The 15,850-nt window shown below is 37.3% G+C and overlaps 1 protein-coding gene across 4 annotated transcripts in view; it reads right to left on the bottom strand.

Annotated features, from left to right (window-relative positions):
• The window catches only part of ADK (adenosine kinase), a 278,307-nt gene that overhangs the window by 237,958 nt on the left and 24,499 nt on the right, over window positions 1-15,850 (bottom strand). For all 4 annotated transcript variants that reach the window (XM_027649559.1, XM_027649560.1, XM_027649558.1 and 1 more), the window contains one exon: window positions 5,467-5,520. In XM_027649559.1, coding sequence (XP_027505360.1) covers window positions 5,467-5,520 — 54 coding nt within the window. The remainder of the gene's footprint in view (window positions 1-5,466; window positions 5,521-15,850) is intronic.

Genomic DNA, 15,850 nt, shown 5'->3' on the forward strand with positions numbered 1-15,850 from the left:
TTCATGTATCACCTCAACCACATAAATCATCTATATTGTCAGAATATGTTGAGTAGGCCAACAAAAAATTGATATTTCTCTTCCCCTCTCCCCCCATCAATTTTCTACTCTCTTTTTTAGATTTGGGGGGAACAGGGTGGATAAAGACCAAAAGTATTTTGGAGAGACTACACACCAACAAGACACCAAATCCTAAAGCCAACACACAGAGAAGGCTTTTTCCAGGTGTTACTGAAGATAAACTACTCCCTCTAGTGGCATAAAATACTCGGCTGTTTCCAAGAGCGTCAGACAGACAGGGGCACTCCTTTGTGCCCCCAGCATTCCCGGCTCTCTCACTACGAGCTGAACTATCGATGGCACACGGTTGCAGTGTAATTGGGCTTGGGGTCAAGTCCCTCAGCTTTTGTATTAAAGTACTGTGATAGACAGTGACTAACACAGGGTAATCCCACTGCCCCCAAATACAAGGAAACCACTACAACACTCCCTCAAAGAGGTTCTAATCCCTCTCACATCCTCTAGCTCTCTAACATACCCAGACTACTTCTAAAACCCTTCTATAGATTTCTCTACTCTTTCCCAAGCATCACAGAGGCCCTTTTCTAATCCCCAAACGTCCCTACTATGACTCCAAGATTGACCCTTCCAATACTCACTTATATATTGACTGAGCAAAAGCAGACAATGCACACACAACACCCCCACACCACCACCCCACTCCCAGGCAGATGTTACAGGTAATTCAAAACTCCATCAGTCACCCAAACAGCTTCTCAAGTTTGAGTCCCTCTCTCCCTTGTGCAATTTCACAACAAAAAACAGCAACTATGCAGGTAAGAATAAAATACCTAAATAAATCCCTCTAGGTTAACTTGCAGCAGAGCAACACTTTCACTCTCCCATCTGACCAAAACATCAAATAGCTGTCTGAAGAGAAAGAAAGGTTATATTTGTCTTCTTTCTCACGTCATGGCCTTTCTTTCTGTAAAAAATGCCTTATGAAATCAGAAACACAACGCAGGTACCACATTTCCTACTTTCTCCTTCAACTAACTTCAAAAAAGCGCTGCATCATGGTCCAAACTGCTTAAACAAAACTGTTTATAAAATTGTACAACCAGCAGCCAAAGCTGCACTAAAACAAGTGTCCTGAAGCATTGCTTACAGACTCAGTGGTACCACTAAACTCCAAACAATGCTTTTAAAACTCACAAAGAATATATTTTAGTCGCCTATTCATACAAGCTAGTCAAACTTCCAAAATTTTGCTAACAGCCCATACTTTACTAAAAGACAATATTAGTAAAAAATCCCAACACCTCTGCCAACACTACTCCACACAGTGAAGATGGACTTTGTCTTGTGCATCAGGTAAACAAATCAAATGTTTTTACTTTAATATCGAGACAACTTGGATCACACCCCATTGCTTGCTGCAGCTAGCTGAAATTTATTCTCCTAAAAAAAACTTCTGATGTGAAACCATAGTAAAAAATAAAAAGAAAATCAGCCCAGGAAAGCCCCCCCCCCCCCCCAAAAGTCTATTCTTGGTTAATATGACCTTCAGTTAAAGCCATTCAGTACAATTGGGAAAAATAAAAATAGGAACAATGCTTGTAAAAGGATCATACAAAGGGTCAGGAGAAATATTTCCATTTTTCTCAGAGCTTATGTTTATTTATTGTTCTCAGAAGGAGAAAAAATATATGCAATATTAAGTCCTCACCAACCTTATTATGTCCAAGTTTCCTCAGCAGTCTTGCAGGATGTATTTTTTTTTCCCTCTCCTCAAAGTTACAGGGAATTAGTTGGGTTGGGGGAGGTGGGAAACATCTCCAGGAAATCTCTTCAGCCACAAATGCACACTTACCTTGTAAAACTCCTGTGCAAACTGAAGATAATACTGTTCCCCCATTTTTTGTTATTCTTGCTGCAGGATAACAAACTTGCCAGTGAAAACAAGTATGATTGCTCATTTGAGTCACTGCAACACAGGCATGCTTGGTTTGGTCTGCTTTAACTAATCTGCTGATTTTACATGGAAACAGGACAGTACCCTCCACCTTCCATGACATGCATTCAGAAGCTGTCTGGGGTTTGGGGGGGTAGATATTTCCAGTTGAATTCTGAACAGAATGCATATATGCACCAACATACAGCTTTAGTGCTAACAAATTCCTTTAAGATAAAAGAAGTGTACACTAAATGAAAAGACAAATTAAAAGGCAGCTACAGTCAAAGTGAACTGGAAGAAGGAAAAAAAAAGATCTTTCATACCTTAGCTCTTAAAATAGAAGTTAAGCATGTGCCATGCCTGTAAACCAACTCCAGTCTTAGTGGCTGTACTTATCTCTCTAGATAACTAAGATTCAAGGACAAAAGGATCAAGCCAATTCAGGGTATAGCTGGCCCAGTTACCTTTGGAGATAAGGTACTCATTACTGAACAGAATTTACATTTTTATGAAGAACTGCTTCACAGACGTGATCCCTGAGAAACTGAAGGACATCTGACAGTCAGGTAAATCACTGTCATATTCCTAGATGAAGAATGCCTAAAGAGGTCGTCTTTACTACTAAGCAAGACAATGGAAAAGCTGCTGACATTTCAAAGACTGGAAGATAAATTATTTTACATAGAAGTAAATGAACAGTAACATGTAAAGAATTATTTTCCATTTGACTTAAAAACATTGGGATGGGTTCGGGAGAACACTTTAGTTATAAGGGCACTGAACCTAAAAATAAGTTTATAACCAATCAGCAACGATTACCCCAGTGGTAACTTGTCTCACACATTTCCCTAGAACTAGCATTTCTTTTAAACATGAAAGCCTATTTAAATACCAGAAAATTATCATTATCTAACAACTCATCTGTAAGTTGCATCCGAGAATTTAGCTTGAAGGACTGAAAGTGCTCCAAGGTTCAGCAGTGTGCAATCTGTTCTGTACCACAGTGTTCACGTGGTCTAACAAGAAGAGCACACAGTACATCAGAAAAGTTCCAAAGGTCTCTCCTAAAACAACATGACATTGACCTATGAGAGTTTTTCCCCGGTCAAGTATCCAGTGACATTCAAGATGACAAGATCAATGGCAAAAGCATGTTCAAACTCTTCCATTATACCCAACAGCACATAAATCATCTCAGGAGCTACTGCAGTGCGAACAACGAAACACCAAAGAAAGGATTTGGTTGCAGCTGATTCGTGTAAATCTTCTGAGCTTTACTGAAGACTTCTTTATTATACAAAATTGAATAAAAAAGAACTCATCGAATGAGTTCAACCCCCATGCTGTAAACATATCAGTAAGTAATATCCAATCAACTAATATGCAATATACTTAAACAGCTCTAAGAAAATTTAAGTACTTCCAATGAAATACCTGACATCCAAAGGTTCAGTTTAATCAGTTCCTATTGGGTAAATAAAGCTTGTGCACACAGCACAACTGCTACTGTCCAAGATACAGAGCCGTATGTGATTTAACTTGTGTTTAACCCCTCACCATCCTAGTACTTTTAATACTTCTAGTTTATTTCCTCTAAAATGAGTTAATGGGTTCATCATAATTATGCTGTCCACAAGTGCTCCATCACTAGAGACTGTGCTCTACATAAACCCAATCTTACCTAATGATCAAAGGCAACTGCTGTTGCCTGTCTTTTGCCTGCAGCTCAAGCAGTTTTAATGTCACAGGTACATTACCATGATGTACTAACTTAAGTTAAATGTCTTTTTCCATCCTCTGGATGTTTTATTTGGCTAGTAATTTGATCACTAAGGCTTTTAGAAAAAAAATCTTTTCCAAAGGAATTAAATCTTCATTACCAGAATACATTGTTACTGTTTGAAATCAATGACCTTACTCAGAAACATCCAAACTTTTAACATTGGAAAACCTGACAGCTATAAATATTAATTCACCTGAAACACTTACCTCATCTTACACATGGATAAACTGCTTAAGTCTTTTGGGTGTACCATGAAATAATGCAAAATAATGCTAGTGTAATAACAGAAACAGTTATGTGCAAGAATGTAAAGTTTAAAATAGAAAAGAAAAAAAAAGGTGGTTTTCTTATATCTAAGCATAGAGACTAACACAAAAGGGATCAAATTCCCTGCTACTGCTATCCTGAAAGTAAGAAATATGCAAGTAATCCTAAAAATCTATATCTAAATTAGTAATAAGCCTTTTACACAAACACTCCACTAGTCATCATGGAGACAATACCGAATAACATTACGTGAGGGGTGACAAGTGAAGCAGTTTCTAAGTCTTTCAGATCAACTATCTTCAAAAAAAACCCCAAAACCAGTTACATAATACAGATTTGAGGAATGGCAAAGAGCATATTCACATAGAACATCAGTGAGTGAATGGGGCAAGAAGAAAACTGGAGTTCATGCACCAAGTACAGGTCTTCAGCCAATGGTAGTAACGTGCAGGAATTTAAAACAGCAGCAATAAAAGAGCCAATTACTTCACATAATTGAGAGTTTTAAGAACAGGAGAATTTTGAAGCTAAATTCTGAAATAGAAAGTATTATAGTATTGCCTTCATGTAACCAGAATGCTTACACATACAAGTGACATATGCAGCCAATACCTACCAGTCTTTTTACTTTGCATTTTCCAAATATACACATACCCATTACTGGCTTTCAGCTCAGTTGTAGAGCTTTCATATTTTAGCATCTAGTGTGCCAAAATTAAGGTTAATTTGCCTGAACATAGAAGACTATATAAAAATCAAAATAAATTTGAACTTCAAGCTTCTTTGGTTTGGACACGCCTTTAATGACGGAGCAAAATAGCTGAATATGCCATTGCAGTCAATGTTTGATTAGAATCCTTACAGCTGCTTCTCCTTCAAGACAAAGAATTCAGTGGATCATATTTTATCCCCAGGAATAAGAGGTTTTAGGCTACAAAATCAGATTAGCCAAAACAAGCAAAATTTCAATATAAATGAGAGGTGACTCCTCCTGGTGACACTTGTGACTCTTCCACACCACAGCCCAACTGTGTTAATGTAAATTAAAATAATGAGTCAACATTGAACCTGAAAAAAAAACCCAACCTTCCTTTTCATTTCTATCAAACAGAAACAAACATTTCACTTTACACAGACATACTGCAGGCAGGCAGGAGCTGTTAATGTAATCACTGTCATACATAAAATATAAGCCAGGATGAACACAGCCATTTAAGCTGCATGTGTGTCAACTGCAGTTAATAAAAGAATGTTTAAAACAAATTAATGCAAAAAGATTTTTAAATCTCTTTTTGCAACAATTAGTTTTCAGACAAGTTGTGCAATTTACAGCAGACAATACTCAAGAGCAGAAGGTATTTACAAAAACACAGAATGTTTGCTTCAGGTATTTAAGATATGTATGTACATAAAAAAATAAATACATAACATGCATGTATATCACCATAAAAGAGCTTACAGTTCTTTGTGCTTCTCCTCTGCCAAAATTTGGTCATTTGGCTTCAGCCCATACCTTAGGAGGAAAAAAAAAAAAGACAAAGCAGTTACTCATGCAAGAATATAGCCACAAAATGTAGTTTTATAGTTTTAAATTATTAAACTACGCAACATTTGTTGATTCAGATACCTCAGGTGTTGCAAAGACAGCTATAAAGTTTTCTAAAAAATTTATTACATGTTTTTTTCAAAGTAAACATCACACAAAATTTTGGTTTGTATCATGGCTTCAAACTCTGGATACTTCAAACTGGATACTTCGGCTGACTATATATCAAAAACTATTGCACTTCATACCATAACCGGTACACTGATCTTATAATTTGCATCTGACAAAACGACAGTGTGAACAGTCAATCTGCTTGTAGTGTTTCTCTCTATACCAAATAAAACTATTATAATAAATACTAAAATAATTCTGTAGAAAAAAATATACTTTAAAAACAGGCTATTGAGGAAAACTTCTGCAGTCCATACGAGCAACTTCCAATGAAAGCAAATTCTTAAGAGAACGAAACTTTCTTTGCTAGCTCAACCTAGAAGGCGATTTAACAGAACAGGTTGTCCACACTGCCTGATCAGAGGGAAAAAGGAAGGTAGTCTCTGCCAGCACAGGCTACTGCCAGCCATGCTGCAGGTTGCACTGTCACTCACTTCAGAAAACCTTCAAGAAATGACCTCACTTTTGTTCTACCTCAGAGCAAAATCTTCTGCCATCTCAATATATCCCACAAACCGAACTGCTGTGGTGTTCTGCAAGGTTTGCTTTTTTCTCTTGTATTTGGTGGGTTTTTTTGGTTAATTGGTTTGTAAAACAGTCATTCATAATGTAAGGTAAAAGTCAAGTGTCCACTGAATAACTGCAGACAGCTAACTGCTCACATTGCACAAAGTTCCCACTGTCCCTTTGCCCTCTGGTTTTGATCCTTCCTCCAGTCAACTGCAGAACCGTAAATTATTCCTCCTGAGGAAAGATTCTGGTCACCAGCCAACTACACTCAGCTATCTTGCAAATTGATCTTTGTTTATAATAAACAGATAAAATATACCTTATCTATTCCTTACAGCATTTTCTAATGATACTCTCTGAAACTCATATTTTTAGCACCCATTTAAAATGCAAGCATTGATCCCGGACACATTCTCAAGCTCATTAGTGCTGGCTGCATTCAAACACTGACTGACTCATTTTTCCTGTACACACATGCAGAGACTGCCTCAGGTTATTTGCCACAGTATCATGCTGACTTGCACACATTTATCCACTTTGCTGCAAAATCCTTCATGTAGACACTTCTAATCAGGATACAATGCGGTTCATCCACATTCTCCTTCCAAATGCAGGGCTCACATTTGACTCTTACAGTAAGCAGACTGGACTGTAACACACTGTTCAATAACAAACAGATTCAAGTCATTTCTTCAATCTCCCTGTTTTTTTCATACCATCCTATTCATACCATCCTATTTCATACCATCCTATTTTAACTGTTATGATCCTACATTACTTCCAAATTAATGTTTTCTGTAATGAACAGTATCAGGCTCTTTTTCTTCCACGAAAAAGAGTCTAGCCCAACACCAGACTCTTCATAATGCTGCTACACCTCCCCAGTATCTTCATTTGTCATGTCTTAATAAGCACTTTACTGATAGCAAATACTTAGGTATCAGAGAACAAACAAAGAGCTACCAAGAAATTCTAAAAGGAACATCTTTCAGAAGTGAAAGGACACTACATTTACCTATGAAACTTGCCATCTTACTTAAAATGAAATCAGGTCATTTGTTCAAAAATGTCTCTGTCACAGACTGATACACTAACATGCAATCCATTTTGTAAATGGAGATCATTTTCCACATTAACAAATACACTCACATAAAGTCACAGACATTCTTCACTAAAAATAACACAGTGTGCTTTTCCTCCACCAGCAATCAAACTACTTCAGCTTCAACTGCATACGGAGGATATAGAAATAATATATATACACTTGAGCTTTTTAAAGCTTCCACATTCCTTGTTACTTCATTATTTTTTTAACCACAGTTTTACCCCCACAGTTATTTAGAAGGGGGAAAAAAACCCCAACCAAATAAAACCCATCACTACTTACTCAGACTAATAAGTCACCTACTACAGAAATCATGTATCGTAACGGGAATGCTGTTTAACAGATGTGAGATTTTCGGGTGTATTACTGACATACCACAGAGGGGCTGGGAGGGACACAGTTGCTACCCTCAAGGTTTGCAGAATAGTTCCTTTGGTGAACCTTAGCTTACCTAGTCTTTTTTCACCATCACCCCCTTCTCTTACCATGAAAATGGTATTTTTAAAATATTCTTCTTTGACCCCTGAAGACATTGCTTTGATAGCAAGTTGTGAAAGAATACTTCCCAAAAAGGGACATCCTTGTAGAGTTCAAAATTTTATCAGTACTTTATGCATTAAGATGCATATTATATTTCCATACACAGCTGCTGAACTATTTAATAAATGTAAATGTGGAGCTAGCACAGTGAACAGCTTACATAATATTTTGCCAACATGTGGTTCGTAGGCAAGATTGATAAGCACCAGTTGGGTCTTTGGAAGAACTCCTGTACAAAACACTTTAGGAGTTAACAATACCAAATGCAAAACTGAAGCTAAAGATAAGCAATCAAAAAATTTAAAACAAGGACATTTAAAACCACCTAAGCAACCTGAACAACATACTGTGTGTATTAAAGATTTACATGCCTGGTATTAAACTAGTAAGTAGAAGAGAAGCAAACACACTATGGAAGAACTGAAGGGATCACAACTTCACTTTTTTCTGCTCTGTGAAATTCAAAGTTCAACATATCCTAGAACATTAAATAATTATTATTCTTTTCAGCTATCCAGTACCAAACTGTGATGCACTTCAAAAAGTTAATAGTCTCTTCAGCACTGCTCAAGCTCCTATTTCAAAAAAGGAGGCCTAAGAAGAAAATCATGCAAGGGTCTACAGCAAGATTACAGCTAAGTGTCAAAACACACTGCAGTCTATTTCAAAAATGATACATTTAAGCCCTTTGATTTGTCCTTTGCAGACATCTAATCTACTGGAAGAGTAGCCAGTGTTGCGGACACCCCCTTCAAAATGGCAGCTGTCCATGAGGACAGCCGGCAGAAGGGCCGCGACTCCAGCAATTATCACGCTGCACAGCTGCCTCCCTGCACCAAGCTGGAGCAGCTGCTGTGCCGATACCACACCCAGCTCAGAGCATCACAGCTGATGCCTTCTGACAGCCCAATATGCCGACTGCACCTTGGGCAAAACTTCCAGTTCTGAAAATAGCTTTCTTCCCAAACTCAGTTCCACATGGAATTTCTTAAGCGGTAACATCTTGGTCTAACCTCTAGGTGTCATCGTACCATGGTCACTCAAACATACCCTGTTCTAATCAAAACTTAAGTGCCCCAGTTGCAGGTAGACCCTAACAGAGATCTTAACTCTACCATGCATCCTCTAATCACAGTTAAAATAACAAGTTTCACACTGCTTTACATTACTTTTTTCAGCGTGAAGATAATTTTTTTAAACAGTATTCTTTCCAACCTAGTTACGAAAAGGCATATTTAGGAATTTAACTTACCAGGGCAAATGAGCAGTCTAATCCCCGTACATCTCACCAAGAACCAAAGGCCTAACTAATTATTAATTCACAACTACATTAATACCAAAAATTTTCCCTTTCCACAACCCTGGAATTAAAGTAGCATAGACGCAGACTAAAATATTACTGCAGACATTCTAAGAATTGATATACAGAATTGGAATGATGTCGAGGAAATTTGGCTGTAAGTACAGCTAACTATACTCTATGAAAAAAATGCCAAAGCCACCTGGAAGAGTTTTACTCTAACAGCTAGAAGTACAACTGACCAACACATCCTATTTGGTTACAACACTACAAACAAAAAAAATCTGAAGGTGGCATACTCCTCTTCATGTACATGACTTGCCCAGCATTCACCTGCAAGTTTATCATCTCAATTTCAAATTTTGCAGAAATATAAAATTTTTATTAAATATCTGCTTTTCTTTTTTTAAGCATACTAGAACTTCCAAGTTCAACTCTGACTTGTGCAATGGGTTTTAAAGATTCTTGTGAAATTGTAACCCTATAACTCAATGCTTTTTTATTTCCCAGCTCCTAATACGACAGAGTATGAAAATTAATGTACTTGGACAGTAGTCAGCATTTTTACAATAATGCTTTTCATGTAACAAACAGCCATAAGGCACAGTTCTCTTCAGGCAGTATCCAGTTTTACAGTGCCTTAATCAAATTAAAAAGAAAACACAGCCTACACTAAATATGTACTGATGATAAACTCAAATATACATCAAGTTCAGATCTGCTCTATCAAGAAGTTCCTGAAAAGCTGGTAAAACTCACCTGTCCTAGGGCCCAAAATAAAAACTAGTGATGAGCTAACAGGTTTAAAAATAGCAATACATCTTCATATCACCAAATTAAGTCACCTTTCAAAGTTTCTTGATTCCACAGATATCAAAATGAAAATTAGCACAGACATATACACACTTGGCCAGAAGAGCCAAGACAAAAATCTCCATCATGCAGACTACCCACAGAGAGGCACAAAAAATTGTATAAATATCAGAGTAATATTTTCATCACTATTTTCAAGAATAATTGTGAAGAACAGGACACTAGACATAAAAGTATTTTCCTACAATAACCATCACTGTGAATAGTCAGCATAAAAAAAAAAATATTAAAACTATTTCCATAATACAAAGCTGGGACAGTAAAGCACTCTAGGAATGCTCTAAACATGTATCTGCACAGGCATTCTGCTGCCTTGCTTGATGCATAAATAAATACAAACTTCTTGCCACATGACTCTGTACACGTACGTGGCTCTGACTAACCCTGCTCACCTTTCAGTGCACTTGGGCTTTGCTGTTCCATAAGCTTATTGTACTTGACGTGGTTTGCTGCACTTACTGCCTTAAGAATTCCCCAGATTGATTAAAAATTGAATGTATAAAAGGGCAGATTTCCGACATGTTCTTTGAACTTTGCAGAACAGTCATCAGAAAAAGGAACAGAGGGCGATTTCTCTGTCAGACACCTAAAGTGTGTTGGTTGCATCAACTGGACAAGCCAAGTAGATTTTATGCTATACTAGGCTATGTTTCATCAATAAAAGAAGAAATCTTTTAAGACAGAGCTCTGCAGAAGCATTTCTTCATAAATTTTCAACAAAGCCATTAAGAAACCTTAAAGATTTTACTGTAGTCTTATTTCAGATTGATCTAAAGTAGTTTCCATAAAAATGATTCAGCAATTATCATGCTTCAACTTTCAAGTGAAGTTAAGGTTACTTTCACCGGTCTGAAAAAAAGAAACACAGTCCTTTCACTTTTGGTTTTTCTTAATTATTAACCTTGCCAAAACTAGGATGACCATCCTGTGGGGCATTGGTGCTCACGTGTCCCTTTTCAGACTAGATTGATGGATTTCCACCAAAAGCAGTTAACACGTCCTACGAGATCTTTCAGGTCAGGAACACAGCCATGTGTGAACCTGCTACAACAGTGCATCCTCATGAGCTTTTACAGGCCAATGCACACAGCAAGCCCAGCAGAAGCTCACAAAATATTTCTAACACATCAGATTTATGGGGGATGGGTATAGAAGGTCAGTCTGCTTCTGAATTTCCATCTGCAATTTATCAGACAGAGTAAGAATAAGTAATGCTGCCTTAAGTGCGAACTCCATTTCTTTTGACTTGATCTGCAGAGAGATCAAAAGACAGTAAGTAAACTGCTTTTCCTACGGTAGTAAAATACTACTTAAAGCAAGGCAGTATTTCTGCAATTCTGACCAGGCTACAGCTACTTAGAAATTTCAGTTAAGTCTAATGTAGCTTTACTCTTCCCATGAGCCCAGTAATCTTTCCCATGTACATAAATACTGAGTATGAGTACCGTGACTTGTATTTGTTTGGATCATTACTTTGAGCTTGCTAAGCCAGATCTAGGGGCTGTGTATTTTCTAAATCCAGATGAAAATGAAAAACCACAACCCAGACCACACCTTGTGTATAAATTCAGCAGCAAAATTTGTCATGGACCAGACAAAACCAGCTAACCCAAAGTTAAAGTACTGTGTAACTTCCACGTACAAGGACCCTTGTTTAAAGACATGTTTTTTCCCTTCCATTAAAAAAACAAACAAACCACACAGTAATGGACTGATTCATATTCTAAAAGTCTTAGTGTCTTGCCTGACTTGCACTGTTTTTACTCCACCAGTTTAATACCGTTGCTTTTTCATTTTTTCTTTAAATTCCTTTATTGCTTTGCTATAATCTCCCAGATTCACCATTTGAAATGAACCACATTCCTCATTCCCTCAAAATTTCTCCCCACCCTTAGCCTCTCTCCTATTCCATAGCAGGGCAGCTGGTCCTCCCTAGCTTTTTACATTCCTTCTTGGCCTGAAGCTGACAGCAATACAGAGACCTCTTCTACATTAATTTCTGGGTTTAGTGACAGCTGATCATTATTCACTGCTACTTGAGGATGACCTTGAAACAGGTTAGACCATTTTAGAAAAATTCTTTATTGAGTAGATACTGCTTTGTTGACAAATCTAAAAGACAAGTCCAGATTATCATCCTTGAAAAACTGAAAGATTAAAGAGGGACTGTATGGTAGCAATACAACCCCAAAGAAAGCCTGCTTCCAGAAAAATCTAAGTTTTGCAGTTTTGCAATGGTCCACTCACAGCAATAAAAGAGGGAACTGCCTAAAAGACCTTTCAGACATTCGTCTGGGAAAGTATTAGGACTGTGAGAGAATCCTCAATTCAGATGGACTTCAACATAGATCACTGCTAGACCCAAGACTATGCCAACACTATGCCACACATCCCTGAGTGATGTGGAGTTAAGTCCAGTAGCTACTGCTGAGATCCACAGATGACAGCACACTGGCAATGGTACGTCATGACAACAGGACACTCGAGCAGACAGTAAGAACAACCCATTCAAACACAGCAACTTCAAAATACAGACAGATGCAAAGCCGAGTAGGTAAGGAAAAAGAATAAAAACATGGGCGGGGGAAAGGCATCCCATAGAGTAGAAACTTGGAGAGGGGACAAACGAGGTGTCATAAACTGCAATTAACTCAACCTGAGCTGCCAACAAAAATTACGAGGTATAGTTTTCCTGATGTTTTTTCTTTCCCCTTTGATCAATTTTTACCCAGTTGTTTCTAAATTATTCAGTGTAATAAGATAAGACGCCCCACTGATAATATGGTTGGAAATCAGGACTTTAATCAGCTATTAATATTGTAAGACAGATTTAAAGGGCTTTTGAAATTGAAGTCAAAACAATAATAGGTTTAAATGATTAAAAGGGATTAAGAAAGCCCGGAAAGTTCAAAGCCTGTTAATCACCAGACTGCAAAAAACTATGATCATTTAATAGGGTCAGCCCTATCGCTCCGGACTTAAGTATATAGTAGAAGCCTTGTCAAAACAGTTTTCTAACCACAAACTAGTGAGCTAAAAATTTAAGACAGCTAAACACTTCCTGTATACAGACAGAGAAGACCATTTTCTTCAGTAATAATTTTTGAAATATCTGGCTATAAGCACCTTTTTAAAAATTGTACACATACTGTACTTTCTTTTTAACTGGTACTCTGAATTCTACAGCAAAAATACACTTTGTTGACCTTTAGTAACTTTACCAAGGGATAAAATATTAATTCAATTTGTGCAGAACTAAAGGTAGTTCTCCCCACAGACCGAACTCCAACATACTCCATTAATATTACTCCTTTGAGCCTTGAATACTTAAGCCATTTCTTTCATTGTACCAGTCCTTTTGCATTGTTTCTGTTCTGAAATTATCATCAAACCTTTACATACCTATTCTCTTCAACCAGAAATAAACACCGGCTTGTAGTTCAAGTCATTTTGATTAATAAACACAAACCAGATTTCACAATTATGTGTTAAAGTTTCATTTGCATAGAAACTTACCAAAAAAAACCCAACAAAAGTAACATGTACAATCCAAACTAAAGGGATCCTGTTCTTTCCCTACTTGCTATTATCACTTTAAAATTTATTGTTCAGATCAACTCGTACCAGTTCCACAACAGATCCTGTCATCACTGGGACAAAAAAATCCCCAAATATCTCCCCTGCTGCATTAGGAGCTCTGCTTTGAGATCCAAATTTTAACAGAATGTAATTCAGGGAAGGCAGAGTAGTGTGGTTGTGGGTGTGACCCTCAGATTCTCCTGCCTAGATTTATATATCATTTATTTTACTGATCTCTGCTAAGTAAAGACTCCCTGCATGCCACATATGAACAGCTCTGCCAGCCCCCCAGTTGAGCTTCTTTTCACTTGAAAACTAACCCTTCATCATCGTCTCAGGAGAAGGCAGACTTGTAAAGCAATATGCTTCAGGTGTCAGGTGTCAACTCAATAGGTTCTAGTTCTACAGTAAGATACAGGTTTATGCTTTGGACACACTAACAAAGGCAGTAACATTACACTGTTGCAAACATAAAACAACAGCGTTGGGCTCCATCAACATGCAGTACATTTCAAAACTGAATTACAACCCTGTTCCCCTACTAGATCTGTTCTATCTCCAAAAGAACAAATGAAAACAGAACCTCTAAAATACAATTATTTTATCATCTCTAGTACAAAGAAATAAATGTCACATCAATAAAAATCAATTACGACCCAGCAAGACATTTATTCCCCAGTGAAGACGTCACAAACCACAAAATCAGCCCAGATATTGAATCTGGACTGATGTTAAATATTTTATTGTCTCCAAAATGCTAAGAATTGACCTTTTCATCATTCATAGGGAAACACAGAAAAAAGACTGGTGTATCACATTTAATGAAAATGTATTGCTCCACTTAGAAATTATGAGAAAACTAACAGCAAATCTTATGTATCAGTTAAAACGTTTCTTATTTATTTAAAAAATATAGTTTAAGATTTACTCCATTTTCCTGTTATACAGCTTTATCTATGTCTTTCTATTTGTGACAGCTAGGCTGAAGTACTAATTCCAATACTATCACTTCAACCTAAATGAGTCTCAGTGCTGCCTAAAAGCTACATCTCTTCCATCACCTGTCTCTGCACCTAAAGATTTGCTACAGGACAGCCCAGCTAACAGAAACTCAGAGAATTGCCAGGGAATTCATGTACCTTAATTTGACTTCCATACAAATTATTTTTAACACTGATTAGAGCAAACAGCAAGCTACAGACAAGTGTTACAGCTGCTGTGAAATTTCAGCCACGCTGAAAAAACTTATCCAAGTTATTAAAGTCATTAGCTTTATTGGAAAAAGGTAGCATATGGAAAATGGCAGAGAAGGTTTTTTTACTGCACTGAAAATTTAATTTAAAAAATGAATGAGCAATACCAAGATGGAAATTTAGGGAAGTGCTCTTGAGAGAGAGATAAACTCATTCTCTGCTACCACTGGAGGATCAGATACATCAAGACCTGCAATTACTGCTTCTGGAAAAATCTGTTCCTTCCTTTTGCCTCTAGACATAGCCACTGTTTTGTATCTTAATTCTTCATCCACAGTGGTAGCTGCAACATCGAGCCCAGACATCTCAGTGACTGGCAAAGGAAAAAAAGACAGGTATTTGGACAGTTCCTGCCATTTACAGCCCAGAAGAGCTTCTTGCTCCAGCTGAGTAATAGTTTTGTTTCAGGACTGGTTGTAGAATTACATCCAGAACTTGATAGTCCTTCTGTTGAAAACAACACCTTAGGTGTTCCTTGCTCAAACAGGAATTTGTAGTTGGTGATTTCAAAACAATAAAAAGCTAGCATTTACTAAAGCAACTTAGTCATCTTATTTAATTTGGTATTTGAATGGTAGGGTCTGTTCATACAGTTCTACAGCTTGCCTTGGCTCGTTTATGCTAGCCACATCCCTAGCACAAAAGCTCCTAAAGAAAGAAGTCAGGAATTTTTCACAGGCAAACTTTTAAGTGAAGAAGACAACTCATTCCCAGCCCACAATCCTCCAAAATGTGATTTCCAACAACTCCGAGCTTGTGGAATTGCAATCTTGATTAAAAATACTATAAACATTGAAACTGAAACCATGTCTAATCAAGACACACATCCAAATGCTTTAACTAATGTAGACCAAGTAATGATTGTGTTCTGGTTAGTACTTCAGTTGTTTAGGACTGCTGCACATAACAGCATAAGCACATTTCCAAACAGCTTCATGAAATAGGAGTTGGACTTGATGACCCTTG

Source organism: Corapipo altera, unplaced genomic scaffold (genome assembly GCF_003945725.1).
Source record: "Corapipo altera isolate COAL_440 unplaced genomic scaffold, ASM394572v1 53, whole genome shotgun sequence".
Classification (NCBI taxonomy): Eukaryota; Metazoa; Chordata; class Aves; order Passeriformes; family Pipridae; genus Corapipo; species Corapipo altera.